At 33.9% G+C, this 22,627-nt stretch overlaps 1 protein-coding gene across 3 annotated transcripts; it reads left to right on the top strand.

Annotated features, from left to right (window-relative positions):
* The first annotated feature begins 194 nt into the window (after nucleotides 1–194).
* Nucleotides 195–22,139, top strand: LOC119839975 (protein drumstick). Of its 3 annotated transcripts, none has more exons than XM_038366447.1 (4): nucleotides 195–387; nucleotides 14,307–14,567; nucleotides 20,615–20,686; nucleotides 21,001–22,139. In XM_038366447.1, exons 2-3 carry the CDS (start codon nucleotides 14,350–14,352, stop codon nucleotides 20,637–20,639), a joined length of 243 nt encoding a protein of 80 aa, XP_038222375.1. In that variant the 5' UTR covers nucleotides 195–387; nucleotides 14,307–14,349; the 3' UTR covers nucleotides 20,640–20,686; nucleotides 21,001–22,139. The 3 variants fall into 3 exon arrangements, with proteins under 3 accessions (XP_038222375.1, XP_038222374.1, XP_038222376.1); XM_038366446.1 differs by lacking the exon at nucleotides 195–387 and adding an exon at nucleotides 495–724; XM_038366448.1 differs by lacking the exon at nucleotides 195–387 and adding an exon at nucleotides 13,823–13,959.
* The last annotated feature ends 488 nt before the right edge of the window (nucleotides 22,140–22,627 follow it).

Genomic DNA, 22,627 nt, shown 5'->3' with positions numbered 1-22,627 from the left:
AAAAAAAAACTTCACTGCTACTGCACTCCGCGTCGCGTCGCCTCGACAGAACTAGATACATTTTTCCACGTCGCTGTGCGAGAGCGAGACCGCCGCGGAACGGTACGCGAGAGAGGGACGGCTATCTTTCCGCGAGGCCGCGCGGCCGGGCGACCGGTCATGTGGGCGCTGCCGGTGTTGCGCACGCGCAGCTACTTCGACGCGACTTCCACAGCGCTGCGTCGTCCACCTCGCTTAGCCCGTGTGACCTTTGCTCGGTGAACTAAGACGCTTCCTGCTCTTCTGCAGAGCGTTCATCAGGCCCCCTTCGACCCGCGCGATCATCCAACGTATCATCGGCAAAGGAGCGACAAAGATGGCAGGCGATCGCCAGCGCCGTAGTTAAAGGTATTCGTAGAATGCGTGATCTGTATCGGGCGGGCGGCGAGGGGGCGCGGCGCGGGGCGCGGGGCGCGTTCGGAAGCGGTGGCAGCTCCCATCGACTCCTGGGGTTATTCTTCCTCAGGCCACTGCTGCTCGAGCTACGTACCAGGCGAGCCAGTTTTTTCCGTCCACCGCAGCGCACGCCACACACTCGTTAAGCCCGTGCCAACACGAGAAGTCGCCACTAATAAATTACTGTTTTTTACTGCACTCGAACAGTCTACGCCGCGCAGCCGACTAATTTATACGTAAAAATAACCATTAATCAGTATTAAAACCCTGTCGTTCGCGCCCAAACACAGTGAGTACACCAAACTCTTAATAATTTTTTAACTAAATCGAAACTCTCTTAATATCGCGTTCCTGAGATCGGAGATAAGGGATGCACCACCTCCAGTCGCTTGCTATCTCGAAAGATAATCTCAAATAATAATGAATCTGACGAAACAATTAAGAGAGAGATCGATTTGACTTGCAAATGTATTTATGTTTATACGGTCGTAAAATGTATATCTACGTATTTTACTACTAGTATTTCACAGCTATTTGATATTTTTGCATGTTTTATTAATATGTCAGAATTGTTATATATGTCAGACTAGTGTTAGAGTTGATAAGATAATTTATTTATTCAGCGAAATGGTTTTGAACGCAGCAAAACGTCATTTCCAATGAGGTTCATTGTGTGTGATTTTACATTCCAACTCATTCAAGTGTTTTTAATCAATTATTCTTCGAAAATTAGTTACGAGCCATGATTTAATCAGAATTGTTCATAATTTATTCGAAAGTATTTACTAAAACATACTGACCTATACCTAATAAAATATCGAAATAAAATCGTTAGATTTATAGAGCGGTTCCCGCTTAGCGCCTCTTGGCGCTAGATTCCAAAAAAACGTTATTCAAAATATGTCTTTCATACATTTTTTTCTATCTAAAGCATCCGACTTGAATCCCATTCAATGTAGAATTGTGTCCATTTTATAACGATTTATGGTTTATTTAACAATAAAAGAGGAATCGTCTTCAAAAAGGTCTCCTTTCAAAAGATTACACGTACGGGAATCGTTTAATTCGTTACTTTTGTCCAACTTGAGTTTTTTCACGCATCATTAGGTGTGCTTTTTGACGCCCTTAATGTAGGTTCCCGTGAGATTTGTGTTATGTTGTCGATTTTCATACAAACTTAAGAGATTTAATGATATTCTATAGGTGTAGACAGGTGAATTCACAAGAATTTTATATTGCAATGTCATGTGTTAGTTCTTAAAAATTGTTATTTATACGTTTTATATTGAGAAATTTCTCAACTCAAATATTTTTTTCATTCGATGCTAATATGGCACTAATGATGAAAATTCAAAGTTTAAAATGCAAATAGTAAAGTTATTTACATTCCTTATAATATTCGATATATATATTACAATAGATATATTTTAAAACTTATAAAAACCAGAATAATTCTATTCCTTCTCGACAACTATCATTATTAAAAGTCCAATCTCATTTCACGCTGTATTAACAAACAACCGCATTACACATACTACAAGATTTCAAGTGTTCACAGTTCTAAATATGCGTATGTTATTGTGAAAAAACGACATGATTCGGGTATCAATTTAAATTGATGTTAAATCGCTGGCCCGCGGCGACAAAAATTTACATTTTTATAACTGAAGTCGATTTCATGTAGCCCGAGAGCATGTCATGTAGCATCACTGTTTTCTTAAAATATTGTCATTTAAAAAACAGCACGCAATGAGAAAATATTTGTCACATTTGCGTATAAAATTATGATAAAAACACGCGAGGAATCGCTTGTTTTCACCATAAAAATGTATCCGATTCATATTTCGCAAACGCGGGTACTGTTTGCATCAAATGCATAAAATCCTAACGATTTATTTGAATTTGCATATAAATGTATATTTTTAATACTTTTTTCAAAATATGAACGTTTTTTATTATTTTGTTCTCTAATAAGTACGATTTTATGCTACCAGTTTTATAAGGTAGCGGAATTTTATGTTTGGGTTAATTTTTAATTTCCGCATTTAAATAAAACGATAATTAAAATATCTGTTCTCTAAACTATTGTTATTCATTGTTTTATCTTATTAATTAAAAAGCTCTATTGATACTAAAGTCAATAACATATACAGTCGTTTTGCGTGTTACACCTTTAATGTCTTTTATTGAAGTAAATTATAGGTTACGTAAAAACAATTTCAGCTTTTGCGTTCTAATGTGTTTATAATTATATATTAGCTTAAACGTTACCTAGTGTTTTTATAAGATTCGTATTTATTATAGAGCGCGTTGGTGGAATCAATATTAGTTGTATTTTAAATATCTTATATTTTATAATAAGCTGGTGAAAACAGAAGTGCATATACAGTACCTATGAGGGAATAATAACGTTTAATTAAAAGATCTTTTGTAATAAGTTATACTTGAAATGTAATGTATAAATTGCTTTCTGCAATGAAAGCAGAACATGCCAGGTCAGAGTTAAAATTATATAAAACGGGCACAAAACCAATCGATTTATCAAACTATGACTTGCAAACATAAACATTAAGAACGAAAGTCGACCGAACAAAAACAAAAAAGGAAAACGTTCGAAATTTGAAAATTTGAACTTGGAATGTTTTGAATGCCGTGGGCCCGGCGGGGCGCAAACAACGTCACTTTCTTTTAAATCTGCCGAAGAGCACAAAAAGTAACTGTCACATACGCGGCACGTATTAACACATCGGTGGATGTTTACGAGCCACAGGGTGGAATAATGTCTGAAGACAATGATTATTTATCGTCAGAATCGCTTTTGTCATAACGCCGCCGACCGCTCGTGTATCCATTAATAATGCGTTCGTAATATCGAACGGGGACACGAAATTGATTGTTCTTGGACGCCATGTTTGTGGCTCTGAATACATAAACGTATGGGGTTTGTTTACACAGATAGAAGCGGTTCATAATCATAATAGGCATTCTATGGTTTGAATTATTAAAAGAAAATGATTCTATTCCATATTTGATCGTGAATGATTATATTCCAAACACTTTTTATGACAATATCAAAGGTTACGTGTCTTACGCACATCTATAGGAACAACGATTACGTGTTTACAAAGTCAATAGCCGCATTTGTACATAACGCCATCATAATATATAATTTGAGGAGTGCAACAGGAAATTTTTGTTTGCTTGAGATAAAGACAAAAGTTTCGGCTAAGCTTATCTAAGCGTGGCTATAGATAAACGAATTCCTTTCTGGGATGTGTTAAATGGTTAAATACTAACAAATAGTTTGTACGGCGGACTTTGCATAGGGGTGAAAAACCTTAAAAGAAAATCGTTTAGATAGATTTTTGTTAATTTAATAATCTAACAGACGTTTTAAAATTCTTTAAACTTTAATATAATGTGTATTTTATCGTTGTGAAACGAATCCCGTTAATTAGCAAACATAGATCTTACAATAGCACCGCTCACAGGGCAATTAAAATTGCATAGGTAAGTGTATGTAGTACAATTGTTCAAGCAAGTATGTAGTTAATCTGTGGTTGTATCCTATCCGTTCATCGATAGCTTATCGCACAGCTTTGTTTGCGCACGAGTTGGACTGAATGCTTTTACCCTTTGAACATCCCGACGTGCGTACCTGATAACTTCATTTAGCGATAACATTAACTGCGTATAATAAAATCAACTTACCTAAGTAACATAAGGCTAACTGATAACGCATTTATGCCTATAGGTACCTAATTGAATAACGCGTTTATCTTTATTATTTGAATAGGGCTTTTCTATTAATTTATTGCTGCGAATTCGACGTTCGAGCACATTTATCTTGCGTAAACAGTTAGAGAATGAAATGTGGGTGATAAACGGTACATAATTCAAATTGACACTATGAGACATGACTAGAATATGATTAAATATACACGTATTCTGTCAATAGCCAACATTATAGCAGAAATATGTTATCAATATTGTTTTTATATTGTACAAAATTTGATAAGAGTGTAAAAAAGGTTTGACATATCTGCAATTGAGTAAAAAGGTACAGTTTACTTTATTTAGAGTACACTTCACACGTTCATTCATGTCGGCCCATTGATTGTTGAATGTTTGCTAAGGCCAGTTCGCACCGGCGCTATTCTGGCCAGGCATTTGACAGGAAGCGCCACAGGTGATGCATACCTGCCCTGTTTTTGCTGCTTGACCGTTTGCGGTCGATTTCGGTGTTTGCAAAGTAAACAGATTATACATTGTGTTCACAGACGAAAATATAGTTAGAATAATCAACGGTGTTTATGGGAATACGTAAACTTCACATGTAAACTATAGTTATCGCTTTTAAGATTTAAAATTAGAGAACGTAAGACGTTAAAGTATCCCACGAGAATTAACCTCCGGGCGATAGAAAGTTCCTCCCACGCGTCGTAATCGCTAAAAAAAGTAAAAGTTCCATTTTTAAATAATCTTTCTAATTCGGCTGCCGTGTTACGCGCCACGCCCTCTCGTTTGATTGGTGAACAGTAGCCGGATTTACGCGCGTTCTTATTTTGAATCTTATTGTTTGTTTTTTATGCATTGGCAGCTTTTTATTCGCGTTTTACGGAATCTGTAGATTCTTTTTTTACAAAAGAAACGTTCTAAGATTTCTGAATAACACTTTCTATGATTATAACTAATTCATATATAAATACTCACCTACTACATATAGAAATACTACCTATCGGCTACCGACCTACTACTAGGTTAAATTCAAGCAATGAAACATCTCATTCTTGGTATTTCCTATAACAACGCGGGTGAAGCCGCGGGCGGAAAGCTAGTCAAATAATAAATTTAACAACAAACAAATAATAGAATTAGAGCTATATTTAATTGCCTAAAGTATTTAGTAGCATAATATTGGGATTAAGACCGCAGGCCAACTTCGTGATGATCAATTATGTAACTTCATGATCACGATGCAGTCTTTATGGTCGTCTTAAAGGTTTAATTATAGTCTAGTAACATTTCACTAATGCTTAATAAATTTGCCATCGTTGTATTCTTTATTTTAAAACAGTTTTTTTTATTAATCTATTTTGGAAACAGCATACCTATCTGTGAAATATAAATAAAAAACATTTTTAAATAAAAACGTTATTTTTAGTAGATTCTCATTTGAAAACGTACGAGTATTTTTAGATTTTCTACCTCCTACTAGCTTTACGCCCGCGGCTTTGCTCGTGGGATCATAAGAAATTCTCATAGGTATTATATCTCATAGGTATATTCGTTTCACCGCGGTAAAAAGTAACCTATGTCACTATAAAGCGTTCTATCTTCACAAATAAAAAACATATAAAATCACTCCGTTACGACGTGAAAGACAGACAAACAAAAATACTCTTTAGTATTTATAATGTTAGTAAGGAGGTAAAAACTCGTTTCCAAAAGAATTTAAGGGCGATTGTAACCAGTAAAAAACGGAGTACACATTGGTACATCAACGGCTCATATAAAAGTGATCACGTCTTTGATTGGCCGCCGCGTAAACCAGTAGCCGTCTGTTCGCGTGTGTGTGCGTATACGTATATAGGTTTTTATATGTACGTGCTACCGTGCCGCCGTATCCCGAGGGGATTCGTATGGGGATGTTTTGTATGCAAATCGTTCCTTTTTCAAATTTAAACCGTCTACAGATTATATGCATTCACGTTTTTTTTTACCAAAGAGGCGGGATAATATTGTTCTTTTACATTAGCATTTTATTGAGAGTTGTTTTTTTAATTTTGAGAACGAGATATCATTTATTTCTTTTATTGGTTATGTTTTTCTTCTGTTTAGAATTTGTTATTAATGCGTCTTTGTTAATTCGTTAATTGCTATAATTTCGATAAATCTTTGTTCTTCAGATGAAACTGTTAACTGAATTGGCTATAATATATATTTTTAAATCAATTAAAAAAACTGCGAAGCGTTCAACAGTTAAGTAATTGAAATAAAAATAGAAATAACAGATGTTTATTACTAAACGAAAATAAGCTCTATAGAATTAAAAAGAAACCCATATAGTAAATGAATGTGTTTTTATATAAGTGTTAAGCGAGCTGGATTACAAGCCGGAGGGCAGGGAGGGCGAAGCGTTGCCGGAGGCTATCGGGCCGAGAGTCCAATATATCAGGCACTCAGATACGTTGATCAGACGACAGAGGAATGAATGGAGAGGCGTTTGAATTTTTTTTTTTCTAATTTATATTGGCTTAACAAAAAACGATCCACTTATTTAAAGTGTCATGATCCCTATACAAAATATCCGAAATTGAAGAATTGTATATAAGGCATGAGAATAATTTGAATAAGGATATTAGAATTATCTATTTTATTAAAATAAACAATTCTAAACTATTTTATTAAAAAGCGTATGTAAAAAATTAGATATGTATTGGTAAAGCACAAGGAACCTAATCAGAAGTAATTACTTAAAATGAGACCTTGGTACACTAATACTGTAATATTATATGATTCATACCTGTGATTCGACAAATCACCAATAATCACATTAATTTAAAAATGCAACCACTTAAATATTTTTAAAGCTCACAGTCGACTCCATTCCTCGCGCTGTCCGTCGCCTGCGCATACCGTTCCTGTGAGAACGCGCGGTACATAAACTGTTCGTTATTTTGCTCACTCGCTCATTTGTATATTATAATTTGGTCTCGGCTTAGTACAGCTTGAATTTAAATTAAGTTATAATGTACCCATTATATTTTGCTAAAATTGAGATAAGTTATAATCAACTTGATTGATTATAATGTATCATTTGATAAAAAGGTTAAAAAAAATTGTGTTATAAAAGTTCATATTTTTAAAGAAATAATCCTATAATATTTGGTGAATCAAACATTTTCAATTTTACTATGCCTTATGTGAAACTAGCTGCGCCCCGCGGTTTCACCCGCGTAAGTGCGTATCCCGTAGGAATATCGGGAGAAAAAGTTGCTCATATGTTATTTCAGTTATCCAGCTGTCTACGTACCAAATTTCATTGCCATTGATACAGTAGCTTTTGCGTGAAAGAGCAACAAACACACGCACATCCTTACAAACTTTCGCATTTATAATATTAGTAGCATATCCACGTAGGTACGAACTATTACAAAAGCATTGAGGTGATACGATACTTTTATTCGTAAAATATAAATGTAGGTACGGTCCATTTATAAAAAAAAAACAAAACATACCGCGTAAATTATAAATGCATTAAAATCTTTTATAAAAGCATAATTATTACAACGTGATTCAGCTCATACTCGGCATTCTATTCAAAATTTTAAGGACAAGTCAACAATTGCATTCCATCCCTCTCACCACCGCGGCGATCCCTATCAGCGCGAGGGAGAACACGAGTCATTGTTCGTAAAAATGTCAAATGGAATGATAAACATAAAATTGTGTTGAAATACAAGGGCACGCGCATAGCACGAGATATTTTTATTCCAATCCATTTTATTCGTAATGATATTTATGGCGGGGAATGAGTTAAAATATGGTTAATTTACTGTCGAGGCTTTAATCGTTCTGAGCCGGCATTATGGCTTGTTATTTTGCGTTTATTAGCTGAGGAGTAAGCATCCTTCACTTTTTCATGGAGACCATTAATATGTTGTGTAAGCATTCGTTTTTGCAACGAGTTCTAAGATGTTTAAAACTATAAAGCATTTGTGAATTTTATCGTTTCATAGATATAATTTTATTACAGTTCGTAAACATTTTGTATAATAAGTTTATATAGCAAATATGAGTAAACGTTGGTTTTTAATTCAATTTGTCATGATGTATTTTTATTTATAATTACTAGCTGACCTGGCAAACGCTGTTCGGCCTTACTCTTATAATTTAGGTGTATGAAAAACTGATGTTGGCCAATTGTAAGACCTTCCCGACATGTACAGAAAATTTCATGAATCATCGGTCGAGCCGTTTCGGAGCAGTATGAAAACCACATTGTGACACGATAATTTTATATATTAGAACATTAAATGACCATCATCATCGGCCCAGCTTTTTTCTTCACTGTCAGAAAAGATATCTTGTATGAGCCTTTAGGCATTACTTTACTACCTAAGTATATACAATTTATTATACAAATAACTATTTGTGATTAGAAAAATAAATAACATATGACGCAGGCCAGGTGTGGGTTGGTAAAAGTTTTGATCAATCGACTGATACACAATTTTTCTCTGATTGTTTAGTTAGTTATTAAATTATATATTGACCTTAGTATATATTGACCTTAGCTCTTCATAAAACAACTAAATGCATTATAATTCAATATCTCAAAAACTTTTAATTCACGTATCCTGTTATAAGCTCGCGCTGTATCCAAATCACAATCATCAAGCGAATTTAAACTTTCAACCAATAGTCCAAGAGCTAAATTCCAACTCACGCTGACTCAGCAAGCGAACAATAAGCACACAATAATAGACCTATTATTGTGTGTGTTCACATTAGACACGTCTATAGATACAATAACTTGATGAATTCCCTTTCATCTCTTTCAACATCTGATTTTCTCTTTTGGCTTCAAACGTTTTGAGATTTGTCTATGGAGATAGTTACCTACATGAATAGCTTATATCTCATGCATATTACAGCTATGAAAATAATAAAATTTGCTTGGATTATTTGTTAGGCATTTTAACACACGGGACTCCTTAGTTGAAAGCAGTTCTACGGAACATAGTGATGCTTATTTGGGTTGCAGTAGGAGTCTGAAATAACCCAGGGTTTTTCCCTGATGGGCTTGGGTATGCACATATACATTCTCCATTTATAAAAGGATCAATTGTAATGGAAGTTTAATATTAAATTAAAAAAATGTGGCAGAAAATAAATAAAATAGAATATACTTTTCAATAAAACATTCTAATATAATTCTGTTGTTCGGTTTTTACAAAGTCCAGATATAAATGGATGAATAAAATTAATTCTAAATATGTATCATGCTAGTCACAGGATAAAAAATATGTGTTTTTTCAAAACTACGCTTTAAAAAATTAATTCCTATCGTATTTTATGCGACACGACTCCTTCTATTAATATCTATATACATTGCCAGCGCAAAGTAAAACGAAAACTACGCAATGCACTTAAAAGAAGCATTGTAGTGCTTAACAGTTTCAACTATGTTGCTCACAATGGAAAAATAATTTCGTTTTAAATGCACTTTTATTAATTTGTGGAATGTTTCGTGATTAACTGGAGAGCTGCAGTTTTTGCTAAATAAGTATATTGTTACCTTTATGATTTGCGAACACATCGTAAAGAATTACGGTAAAATGTAATATCTTTTATACTCCTGTGGTATTTCTATTGCGTGGAAATTGATATTCAAATATACATATTCAATTATAGAAAATTGCGTCAGTAACTATATTATTATTTGGAATTAAAGTATTTGTTAAGATTAAACTTCTGTTTTAGGTATCAGATAATTCCAATCCTGTCTATATTTTGTATTCGTGTCGAAAGAAATGTCGTGAGATTATTTAAATTTAAAAATAAACCACAAGAACTAGACAGAAGTATGTATCTATCTAATAACCGTGAGTTATATAAAATTCTCTGTGATGCATGCCATTTATAATCTGTTTTTCTGACATATTACAATACTGTATTTATTAATAAAAAAAATCTTTTCATACGACCATATTTTCTACCAGTTTTCTTTAACAGCTGGTTTATTTAAATTGGCCTTTCAAATAAAAGGCTTATTAAGATGATTTTGCTTAATATTATTGCGTTATGCTATATTCCTAATACAAACTCTAACCTACTGATATATAACAGTTTATGTAATAAGAATCTTGTAGCGATGTACCTTTCACCTGTTATTAATGAACGTGAGTTGACTCAGACCTTTTAAAACAAACGAAAACCGCAATCTTCTCACCTCCTGACGCATAATTTGGCGATATCTTTCGTAGGTACTATTTGTTATTTGTTTGGTTATCCTCATGATATAAGGCGAGTTATTGCGACATATATTACTATATTAACTTTATTTAGTTCAGAATTTATAACAAATCGTTTTTAAATCATGCCAGAAAAATGTTTCTTTATTTTGCTTGTAAAAACGAAAAGTTATGTGATGACGTCATATACACGGAAGATTAAAAATTTGCATATCAAATTTGAAAGATACAATTTTTTTTTTATATTAATCAAAATTTAAACATTTACATTTTTTTGTATCATCTCATTATTGATGTGTGGAAAAATTATAACAATGTATCAGTATAACTTTAAATAAAAAAAATCAGAACATTTAAATAACTGAATATTTAAAATATTTACAAAGCTTGAACTCAAAAAGATAAATGAAAATATAAATATAATAATCTTTGGAAAAAGAAAAAACATGTATCGAAAATCTGTTGACCTAGCATAAAAAATGGCTTATAATTTCGAAATATTCAATTCTATTGCGCTTCCAAACTAATATTTTTTATTATCTTTTAACGATTTATGACATTTCAATGGCAATATCCAAAGAGCACTTACAAATAATTTATTCGCTTAAAACAATCACGTTCATAAAATTAAGAAACAATGAATATCCATTATTTGTCACTGCGTAGTACATTTCCTAACATCACGGCAGGTCGATAGTTCAAGCTGTGAATCATGTTTCAATTTTGAAGAATGTTGCTCCAATACATCGGGTATTGTGATTCATATGCGCATCCGCTTAGTTTGTTTTTAATTAATGTGTTTAATATCATTTAGAGGCCATAGATCTGAGGTTAGGTTAAAGTGTATTTGGGTTTGTTGTAGGGAATAAATAAAGAGACAATACAAAATTTGAAGAGTTACATGAATATTTATTGGTTACCAATATCTAATATATTATTAATACATAAATATGATTTGATGTGTATATATGTTTGATAATTAATATAGAGTATTAACACGAAGGAATTTGTTTAATAGTAAATCCTACTAATATTATAAATGCGAAAGTTGTGTGTGTTTGTTGCTCTTTCACCCAAAAACTACTAAACCGATTGCAATGAAATTTGATACGTAGACCGCTGGACAAGTGGATTAACATATTGGCAACTTTTTATCGCGATATTCTTACGGGATACGGACTTATGCGGGTGAAACCGCGGGGCGCAGCTAGTCATTAATATATCCATAAAATTATATTGAAAACAAAGCAAGAGTTTAATTTCAAATTCGTTTCTACATACAGTGTAACTAAATTTATCTAAACCATTGTAAAACTGATCTCAAAAGAACATCCTACGATTTCGCTAATATTCCACAGATGTTAGATCAAAAGAAATTTCTAGATAAATCTCGAACCATCTCTCATACCATAAGAGATGATATAGCTACTAAAACGTGTACTTCGTGACTACAAGATAATTATCTAAAAGTATACAGGGGACATCTTCCGTAAATGGTAGCCAGTTATGTCGAAATGCTTTAGATTTGTTAGATTGCCGATTTTTCGTTGCCATCACATGGGCCCGCGATTTTGATGTCGTGAGTTCGTTTTTTGGTTATTAAAGGTTTAATGACATTCGCGTCTAGCTTTGTGTCTGTATTACATTGATATTGTGTAGCTGGATGTATCATGTCTATTTAATTTAATTTTTAAATAAGCAAAGGTTCATTTTGTGGGCTCTTGATACAGATTTTTGAAATAGTTCACTAATCACGGGTTATTACTCCGATTACAATTTAGCAACCTATGTATTTATATTTCAACTTCATAGTAAATATAATAAATGTGATATAAGGACATTGGTCAAAAAGGCTTTCAACACATTTAGGACGTTTCAAAGCAGTGTTTATTACTCATTTATTTATAAACACATGTCATAATTATAAGTCGGCGCAGGCGTTGAAGCGTGAAATAACTGTGTTCGCACCTTTGAAGGTTCAGTTAAAATTTAATGTGAATTTTGTTTTATTTAATAATGTCGGCACTCAGCAGTTTATTGGTTAGCAATTTAGTGTTACATACATGACCGAGTTCGTGCAGTAAACGTGACATGCAGCTATTCAAGCTATAGATGTACAATGTAGTTTCTGAAAAGCCCATCAGGATGAACGGTTTGTCAACGTTGAATTCTGATAGTTTTTTTAAATGAATTACTTGTTGTCCACTCCCGCTTGCCTCGAGATACATGTATATTACTAGCTGACCGGGCAAACGCTGTTCTGCCTTACTCTTATCATTTAGGAGTATGAAAAGTAGATGTTGGTCAATTTTCAGGCTTACCCGACATTCACACATTTCATGAGAATCGGTCCAGCTGTTACGGACGAGCATGGTAATTTATATTGTGACACGAGAATTTTATGTTTATATAGATAGTGAAGTAGTAGCTGCGCCCCGCGGTTTCTTCCGCGTAAGTCCGTATCCCGTAGGAATATCGGGATAAAAAGTTGCCTATTTGTTATTCCAGTCGTCCAGCTATTTATGTATCAAATTTCATTGCAATCGGTTCAGCAGTTTTTGCGTGAAAGTGTAACAAACATACACACATCCTCACAAACTTTCACATTTATAATATTAGTAGGGGTAGGAGTAGGATAGAATAACGAACATATCCATCTTTGAAAGGAATTCTTGAAATCGTTCCAGTTTTTCCGGAAACTCACGTTCAAACTTTTCAGCTTTATATTATTATACAAGAATATTACTTACTTACTTACTTGCTTACTTACTTACTTACTTACTTACTTACAAAGTGCAATGAACGGAGCACAATAACAACAGAAGTCGATAATTTTGCGGTCGTAAGCGCCGGTGCCAAAAGTGCGTGATTGAAACGCACGCACGGTAGCGCCGCGAGCTGGCGGCCACTTTCCCACCGCGACCAATCGTATAAACGTTCTGTATGTCCCTGTAATTAAGCTAAAAATCCCGCACAATTTTGCCCTTTATACGAAGAGGTTTTTAAAATATTGTAACAATAAGCGATGTATGGAAACGAAAAGCTTATATTTTTCAGATCACATTTCAATGTCGTACATTTTGTTCAAATATTTCGCATGAAAAAGACAACTGTCATACGTTCAATTTTATAGTTTAGTTAAGTATACCAGTAGTATTGTTCTTTAATGAAATCTGTGTGATGTACACACAACAAATAAAGCATGCCACTAACATCGGAAACTCATGAATTCGTTGTGCGAACGCTGAAGCGCGCCATTCACGACTCAACTAGCATTGCATTTTCCCAGTATGCTGCATGAACCGCTGCCTACCGTCCCGCTACCTGTCTGTACTCTGTAGTGCTCATTCACTCGCACGTGGTGGGGGCGATGCGTCTTCCGCGTAATGTTATCAGTAGTTTCCGCACCCTCGCTCAGTTGCCAAACGCACCCGCTTAACGCCGCACGCGTGACACATCCAGTTGCAATAACTCATTAGCAGTAACTCATCTAATGTGCAGTGTCATATTTGTGAAAGTGTAGCTTATGTTCAGACGCTTTAAGGTGCGTATTGCGATGTTGATTGTCTTTGTTGTGTATGCATGTTGTTTTGTATCACGTTGACAGTTGTTTTATTTATATCGTTTTTTTTAATTTGTGCATAGATATAACTGTTTTTTTTTTGTTAAGAAGAAATTACGGTCATATTTTAGTTATAATTGAGTGCGTTGTGGGTGGATTAAAAATAGTAGTATTAAGCACGAAATTACTGCATTATACGAGCATAACGTTAAAACAAATAGGTATTAAAATTATCAGTGTGCGCGCCACATCATTTTCTACTTTTAATATAGGGCATAGAGTTAATAATTGAACAGAGCTGTCAACTGATAAGTTATCATTGTCAACAGGCGCCCAAGCCCCGCCCGTCACAAGCACCATAGCCCAGACAAAATGTTCGCCGTGATGCAAATCGACGAAGATCACACAAGAGATTTCAGGCGTAAACTGCGCCCAAAATGCGAGTTCGTCTGCAAGTATTGCCAACGTCGGTTCACTAAGTCCTATAACCTTATGATACACGAGAGAACCCACAAGAGCCCGGAGCTGTCTTTCAGCTGCGAGGTCTGTGGGAAGAGTTTCAAAAGGCAGGATAATTTACGTCAGCACAGGTAAGTGACATAATATTTTCAGAGTATTATTTTTATATTAACTAGATTTATGTTATTTAAAAGTTTTGATAATATAATTCGAAATTTTCCTGATTAAAATTCAATTCTGTTTTGTTTGTTAGTTGGTATCACAGCGAGGGCTATGTCAAAATGAAAACAGTCGCATAAAATGAGACTGTTTTCCGAGAAATTTCCCAAGAAATACTCAGGACTCAGGAATGTAATTTATGATTTAGTTTGTTTTATAGAACATTTATAATGAAAAATATAACCTAATACATAGGTAATATACTATTGTAAAACTTCGATCACATTATTAAAGTAAATGAAACAAGATTCTGTTTCAGATTTCAAATATAAATTAATTAAAATAACTCTAAATCTAATTCAATCAAAGTAGCTATACATACAGCAAATCTCTGGTTATTCAAGTGTTTATATGACAAGTGTAAGAAATTACCCATTTCAGACCTTTCTTCAAACTATAAAGTAAATAATATTGATTAATCTCAGTCCCCTGGAGTTAGAAATTTACACCTCAGTTTGTCCAGAATTTTGAGTGTTGTTTACCTCTTGAATTTTAATTTTAGTGTTAAGATCTAACCAGCGTACAAAACCTCAGACATTCATTCAACCTTACAATAAATTTAAATACTTCTGAACATTTTGCCATGACTGCACAACAACCATATAGAGGATATATATTCGCTATACATTTTGTAACACATGGGATTGTTACGTTAATTTGACAAGCGACCTACATTCTTAGCGGTTGCTCTGACACAGGAGACAAGGCCGTGGCTAGACGCTTCGAGGCGTATTAGGGCTTACTTTATCAGCTACGCAATCAGCTGTGATGTACTGAATGTTAGCTACTACTGTTACAATAACCGCAGCATCACTAGGTTTCAAAGGATGGTTTCTGAAATACTTTGGTTTGGACTTTTCGCACGGCTTTTCACATTTTTGTTAGTTCGGTCTTCCCGTCGGGCTTTTCATATTTTTGACAGTTCGGCCTTTTCGTCTGTTTCGTCTCTCGTCTCTCCATATTTACACGTGTCGGTTGGAATAACATCAATTAGTTAAAAGAGAAATAATTGTGGAGGGAATAGTCACTTGTGTTTCTTTTGTAGTTCGTACTCATTAAGTAATTGAGTAATCAAACAACACATAGATGGACATATCACTTAAACAACTCATTAATTTGTTAAATTTAACGACCTTTAATACCAATTAAAAGTTATTGCAATTTAAAATAAAGGTATTTGAATCGTCAAGGATATCTCTAAAAGGGTAATTAAATAAGGTTTTAATTGTATAATTCTTATCTATACCATAAATGTAATCGTTTAAATTTATTATCTACATACAATGTCGATTACTAAGCCTTAAATCAAGGCATTAATTTATTAGGCAAGGTCCTCAGGCTAACATGGGAAAATGCGAGTATCGAATGCATTTTATGAGTACACTGGTTCTGATAAGATTTGCAATTCGTGGGAATGAAAGATGTGTCTCGATTTTGTCTTATGTCCCAAGGTAATTGATAGTATGTTTGTCAAGAATATGATTGTCTGCAATTATTGTGTGAACCAGTTTATGAAAATAGACCTATTTTGATTTTGAACTCATTTATGATAATAGAAGAGTTTTGGTATAAATGATCAATCAAGAAATTAAAGTGATGATGGTAGTTATCACGTTTGACATTGACATCTGTTATCATCTGCTTACCCTATTTCACAGCATAGTTTTAATCATCGGAGTATCTATTTAATCTTTCGTCTCTGTATCATTTGCCAGCTTTCACCGTGACAATGAAATTGTCACTTCCTCAACAAGGCCTTTGAACTTGTTAATTTATTTCGCTACAACAGTGGGATGGTGACATTCTTGTACTTGGTTAATTACCATACAATGTGCTAGTAGCGCCGACTTGACAGGCTTATGACGTTTTGCTAATTCATCTTGGTCTCCAAAATAATGTCATACTCGTCCTCTCTGTTCATTGTTGTAATGCTTGTTTTATCGTTCAATTATTTATTCATTCGTAGCTTGATGGCATTGTTAATATAAGTAAATTGCAAGATAGGGGTAGTATAGGACATGTATTCTATAAATAGCATCAGTAATTAATAGCGAAGTCATTTTCATCATCTTCAGGATGTATTTCTTTTCTTGGTTATGTCGTATAAAAAATACAGGCATATTGTATTTTTATCAAAATTTTAGCTGTTTGCATTATACTGTCTTTGAATTTAACACAACTGTACTTCTAGCTCTTATCTTTTTAAATAGCTTACCAAGATTATGACGCTGTAAACTGTATGAAACAGCGCAGTGCACACGTGAATGTGTGCCGTGTGAGAACTCGGAGGGCTGCAGCCGCTACCGAGATCTCGATAGATCCCTCACGCGGAATCGTGAGCTCGTGACGTGGCGGTGTGTTAACGGTGCTTAATAGCCCCTAATGCTTCCGAAACTGTGCGAACGCGGTAGCCCCATATGAGCACAATTTGTAACAATGTATACCGTATCGAAGCTACGGTTTCTATGCATATGGGACGCAGACACGTGATGTTACCGTAAGGCAAGCTGGATTGATCGACCGAAAAATTGGTGATCGGTTGCGGTTGGTGCGATTTTATGTGGAAAATTGGTTAATTTCATTTCTCTATAGATACGCTACTCTTAATATAGATATCGTTCTAACATCACGCTCTTGTGGTTAATTATTATTATCGCAAGCCAAGTATATCCTTTTAAAATTATACATGATATGATGAACGACACTCTGAACAATTATTCTCCGTACTTTCCCAAGATTTTGAGAGACCCTTCTAAGATTTCGACATAATTTAGCATTGCTATCAAAACTGTAAGCTGAAAAGCGCATACGTAGGTAACACACTAGTTTCATACATCGTGTGAACCACTGTACGTGAGCGCCGACGGCGCTGAGGTACCGCTACTGATTATTTCGCTAAATAAGTGTGCATGAACCCAGTACTGATCATTTACGCGGAAATAGTTAAACGTTTGGCGATGTTTACGATCAATTATTCAATTTTCATAAACGCTGTTATGCAGGGGTCGACACGACTAGCTGTTTTATTGTACTTTTCTATATTTTTAATGCTTCATAATAGTTTTGTTTACGTCTAGTCGTCATTTTTATTCTACTCGATTGTAGCGCGCGTCGGTTGTAGGTGGATACGAAAAAATAACGATTCTAATAAATTTATATCGAATAAACGTATTATTACTGGCTTGCTATTATATTCGTTGTTTTTTTTTATCAAAAAATAAAATGTTTCCTTCTACTTTTAAATTAGAAAAGACGCTCTCATTTTCATATAGAATCTTATTGAACATCAACCACTATAAATGCACAAAGCCGTCCCTACCACAGAATAATAAACAGCCGTGTATTATGTGTGAACGGGCTAACATTCGGTGACATTTATATCCACTTAATTAAACGAACATCTTAGTCACGTACAGATATCGTAATTAAGCTAGCCTTTGACGTATCGATAACAAAGGGCTTACCACCTTAATTACGATCGAGATGGTCTATAAAGTTAGCAGAGTGGGTCATTGTGTAGATCAGGTATCAGACGATAGGTCGATTCGAGTTTCTTACTCAAACTCGATATTATCAAGTTTGTAAAAACTGTAGTTGGGGTGTTTTGCTTTTTTTTAATATGTTTTGCATGTGGCTGAATTATTATTTTTAAATTTTACGAACAGATTTATTGTTAAATTTTTCATAAACGATTTGGAAAATATTATAATTACGTAAATAATCGTTGTTTATAATATACAATAAAAAACAACTCGATTGAAATTGCTTCGATTCCGTTAACAAATTTTTAGCTAAAGTTCGTGTGTTCGCTAAAGCTGGCCAATTTAATGGCTGGATTTAATTCTAACAGAACTAATTTTAGCCCAGCTCCAAATAGGTAATGTTCCTGCGCAAAGGTAATTGGGTATAATTGAAGTAGATCGGAGACAATGGGTGTTTGTACACAATCGTTCGCGACGAAGGTGGCAAATGCGGTTAATTAGTTGACTCTAAGTCTAGGGCTTATACAGGGTGTTTAACTGATTTAGCAATTAGTTTGAAAATAGGAATGTGTTGCTGGAGTTGAGAATTGTGAGTCTAAAGAGAGGAAAATAATGGTGCGTAATAATTAATTTAACTCGTTAAAAGTATGATTTTTCATTTACAGGTGTACATGTATTCATTATTATTGTTTAAGCTTTTCTGCATACATAAAACTGTACTTATCTAAAATTGTATCTATATATTTTTCATACATTGAAAACCGACAGCGTACTGTTATGAAAACCACCATAACTATCAGGAAGCTCGAATAAAACACACTAATTAAAGTACACTACGGTCGTGATAAAACAATCATGCTGTATACGAAAACGGTTCCGTTCCCACAGTCGCATACAGGGTGTTCACGAAGTAACCCGATGTATCGGGAAGTATAAATGCTGTCACCTGCGCCCTTTACTTGGCGCCGATACGGATTCGACGCGATTTCTGCACGGATTACGTAAACCCATCGCGATCTTGTGTTCTATGTAAAGTGCAATTGTTTTACGCGTTTGCTGTATCGAAACGCTACTTGGAAATTGATTATTTCGCAAATACACAAGAATTCGCCATATGCTTTGGTATACATCGGAGTATCTTTATTACTGTCAATGGGTTGAAGCAAGTTAATATATAGTACATTTAAATTACATGTACATTTTAAATTGTTTTTATTAAATATTAAAATAAATTTCCTTTTCCTCATCCAGTCCATTGCTTCTTTGCAGTCGTTAATCCTTTCCTTTTCCCGTAACCCATAAAATCAGGCAGCGCATTCGCAGAGGCACTACCTTTGTGAATGTTCATGGGCGGTGGTGATCGCTTACCATCAGGCGAACCACCAGCAGTTGCCCGCCATGACATAAAAAAACACATCAATGTCTATCATCTTTTATCGCTTTACTGCATAATCTGACGCAATTAAACACAAACCATATGGCTAATATTTTAAAATCGTAGCGTATGCACAACGGCCACCGTCCGAAAATTATTCGCGCTACAGGTGACAGTACTTAAATAAAACATAATTAATATGGAGTCATTAACATTTCAACGCAACATATGTTTATCAGATCATGTGCCGTGGTTAACGGGCGGACTAATCTCTTAACTAATCTTGATTACGTTCATTATCTAATTACATGTGAGGCGTTGAAAATGTCATTGCGACTTGCGTAATGGTTGTGAGGAATTTATGGTCTTCTTCTTTTGTAATCGTCGTTAAGGAAACGGAAGTATGAAATGCTTGTTCTTTTGTGAGGTGTTCACAGTAAAATGTGTCAGTGTGGTAATGTTTTTATTATATGAGTCCTTATGGAGGTAATAATTAGATCGTTCTGGCAGGCAGCAGCAAACATAACAAGCAAAAACATGATAAGAAAATTGTTCAGGAAACATCACTGTGATACCAATTTAATAATAATTTGTGTTTTTTTAAAGCTACTTCTTTATTGTTAATAGTTTTTAAACCTTTTAAAAAATAAGCGAGGATTTGGCCACGTGTTTCTGTTAATCCCTTTAAGATGTTTTAGATGCCTCGCGAAAGCCTCCAGCTTGAGCATCTAGCGAAAAAACATCAAAAAAGGGCTTGGGACAATCCTTTATTTAGTTTCAGGGATAAGTTAAATCTCATTTGGGATTTTAACGGTGATATTTTTAACATTGTAACGGTGTATTTTTTAAAAGACTTAATACTTTTTGATAATCAATGGTAATGGTTTCAAAATTCGAAATTTTTAACTAACAATAGATTGTATTTGCACTGGTTAATGTACACAAATAACTGGGATTTATTAGAAGAAGTTTTTTGATAATTAATTGTTTACAAAATACGTTTTTAAAGTCATAGTTATTGACGCTCGACAGAGAATTAATGTCTTTATAACATCTTTATATCAAATGAATGTTATTAACATATTTTTCTCGATTGTTGTAGATGTAGTCAATGCTTGTGGCGGTGAAGGTGATGGAGATAGCACGATTCAACAGCGGTCTCTAACACAATAGAGTAAGGTTCAATATTGTAGAAACATTTTTTATCAGCTCAACATTTCCACGTGCATTTTATTTGTACGATTGTTTGATGGCATTTAATGCATAACTGATGCAGAGACCGCGTTATTGAATATTTTTGGCATTACAAAATAAGCATGGTCGTGCTTATTATAAATGCCCTACAAGCATTACAAGTTTAATTAATTTTTCTATTGGGAGTATAATAATTAGTAGCATATTAATAATTTCTAAAACAATAAGGTTATGGAATATAATAACTAAATATTTTAGTAAGTATATGTATTTATCGTGTTATGTTTGTTACAGAGACATTCATTACAAATCGAACAAGGAGACCATGTATTTGCGATGGTGACACAACAATTATGAAGACCCCAGTGACGTCAAACGCTTTAAAACCCGGGAATTCTTTTAACAGTATTCAAGTGTCACCATGTTAACGCCAGAATTAAATATAACACAAAATAATTTTTAAAACAAATGACCTGCCCTTCTTAAATAAAACGAAAATTTCAAATATTCGAATTTGGAACTCTATGTTCCCAATTCGAATCTATTGAATTGTTTTAATGTTTGTGGTAGACCTTAGTTTTAATATTATGTTGTTTCAGTTAATTTAACGCAAATCTGGTCACAAACCGTGTACATAAATAAATATAAAGATACTTACACATTTTTAATTCAATATTTTGTTTAAAATTGTGTAAACATTTTTTATATTAATATTACATACACGCATCCATTTTAATATTTAAAAAATCAAGAATATCATTTAACAAAGTTGCCAACGTTGAAAAAAGAATATTTAAATACAGAACAAAAACGTATTCTGGTGATTTGTACATAGTATTTATTAGGATAAGTGACGGTAGCATATAAACGGCTTAACTGCTTAGCTATATTCTATGTAAAATAATATTTATGTTATATTTAAATTGTTATGATTAGCTTCTTATACGTAGAACGTACAGGATTGTTTAATAACTTAAGGAGGGATTAGGAGTTCGTTCCTAACATACCTATAGAGAGTTGATAAATGAATATTGATATAATAAAGCTTATATAAATTTTATGCTTCATATATATTGTATACTGCATCGTTCCTAAACTATCTTTTCTAAAAATCTGTAATCATTAAATGTCATTTAATATTCTGTTAATTTCTTTCATTGTTAGAGCTACTATACTTCGTTGTTTCGACGAAGTAATCAGTAGTTAAAAATAGTCTTAACACAAAATATATAAATCTTGTTTATATATGAAATGTCATAAGACCAGTGCCTTTATTATAATATATGTTTGAAGCTTAGGCGTTATTTTATTCCACGTGCCAATATGTGACAGATAACTGTCATTTAGCCATATGTTATGAGTTAGTGTAAGTTGTATAAAAATTAATATGCGAAATGTCTCTATTTACTTATGTATTTCATCGTGTAGATGTATAACAATAAATAATAATTAAATATTTAACAGCGTTTTATTCCCAAATAACTATTTCCTGATTTAAATTAATCTAATCTATCAGGTGTAAAAATTCTCTACTCTTAACTTCTTTAGAATAATCTCAAAAATATATTCCATGCTTTTCTGTTTCTTTTGATTCAATGACTGGTCTATTATCTATCCTTCGATTTTCTCTTTATATCTGTAAATTTGTGTCAGATAACAATAGAATTACGCATCTTATCCCAACGACAATCTTCACCAGACAGAGCTTAACTTCAAAAACAATATTCTATAAAAGTCTAAATTCGAAATTCAAACATCAATAAAATTAGAATTCGAACAAATGAATGCCATTCAAGTGTATCTGGCTGTTTTCGCATGGAACAGGTTTCCCGCGTAACACGGTGGCGGCCGTTTCTGCCCGCATTAGTCATCGCCTGTCCAAACCGCGTAATCTTAGATCGGCTAATATTGACCGATAAAG

Source organism: Zerene cesonia, chromosome 5 (genome assembly GCF_012273895.1).
Source record: "Zerene cesonia ecotype Mississippi chromosome 5, Zerene_cesonia_1.1, whole genome shotgun sequence".
In the NCBI taxonomy this organism is placed as follows: Eukaryota; Metazoa; Arthropoda; class Insecta; order Lepidoptera; family Pieridae; genus Zerene; species Zerene cesonia.
This window is presented reverse-complemented; position numbering and strand designations above follow the sequence as displayed.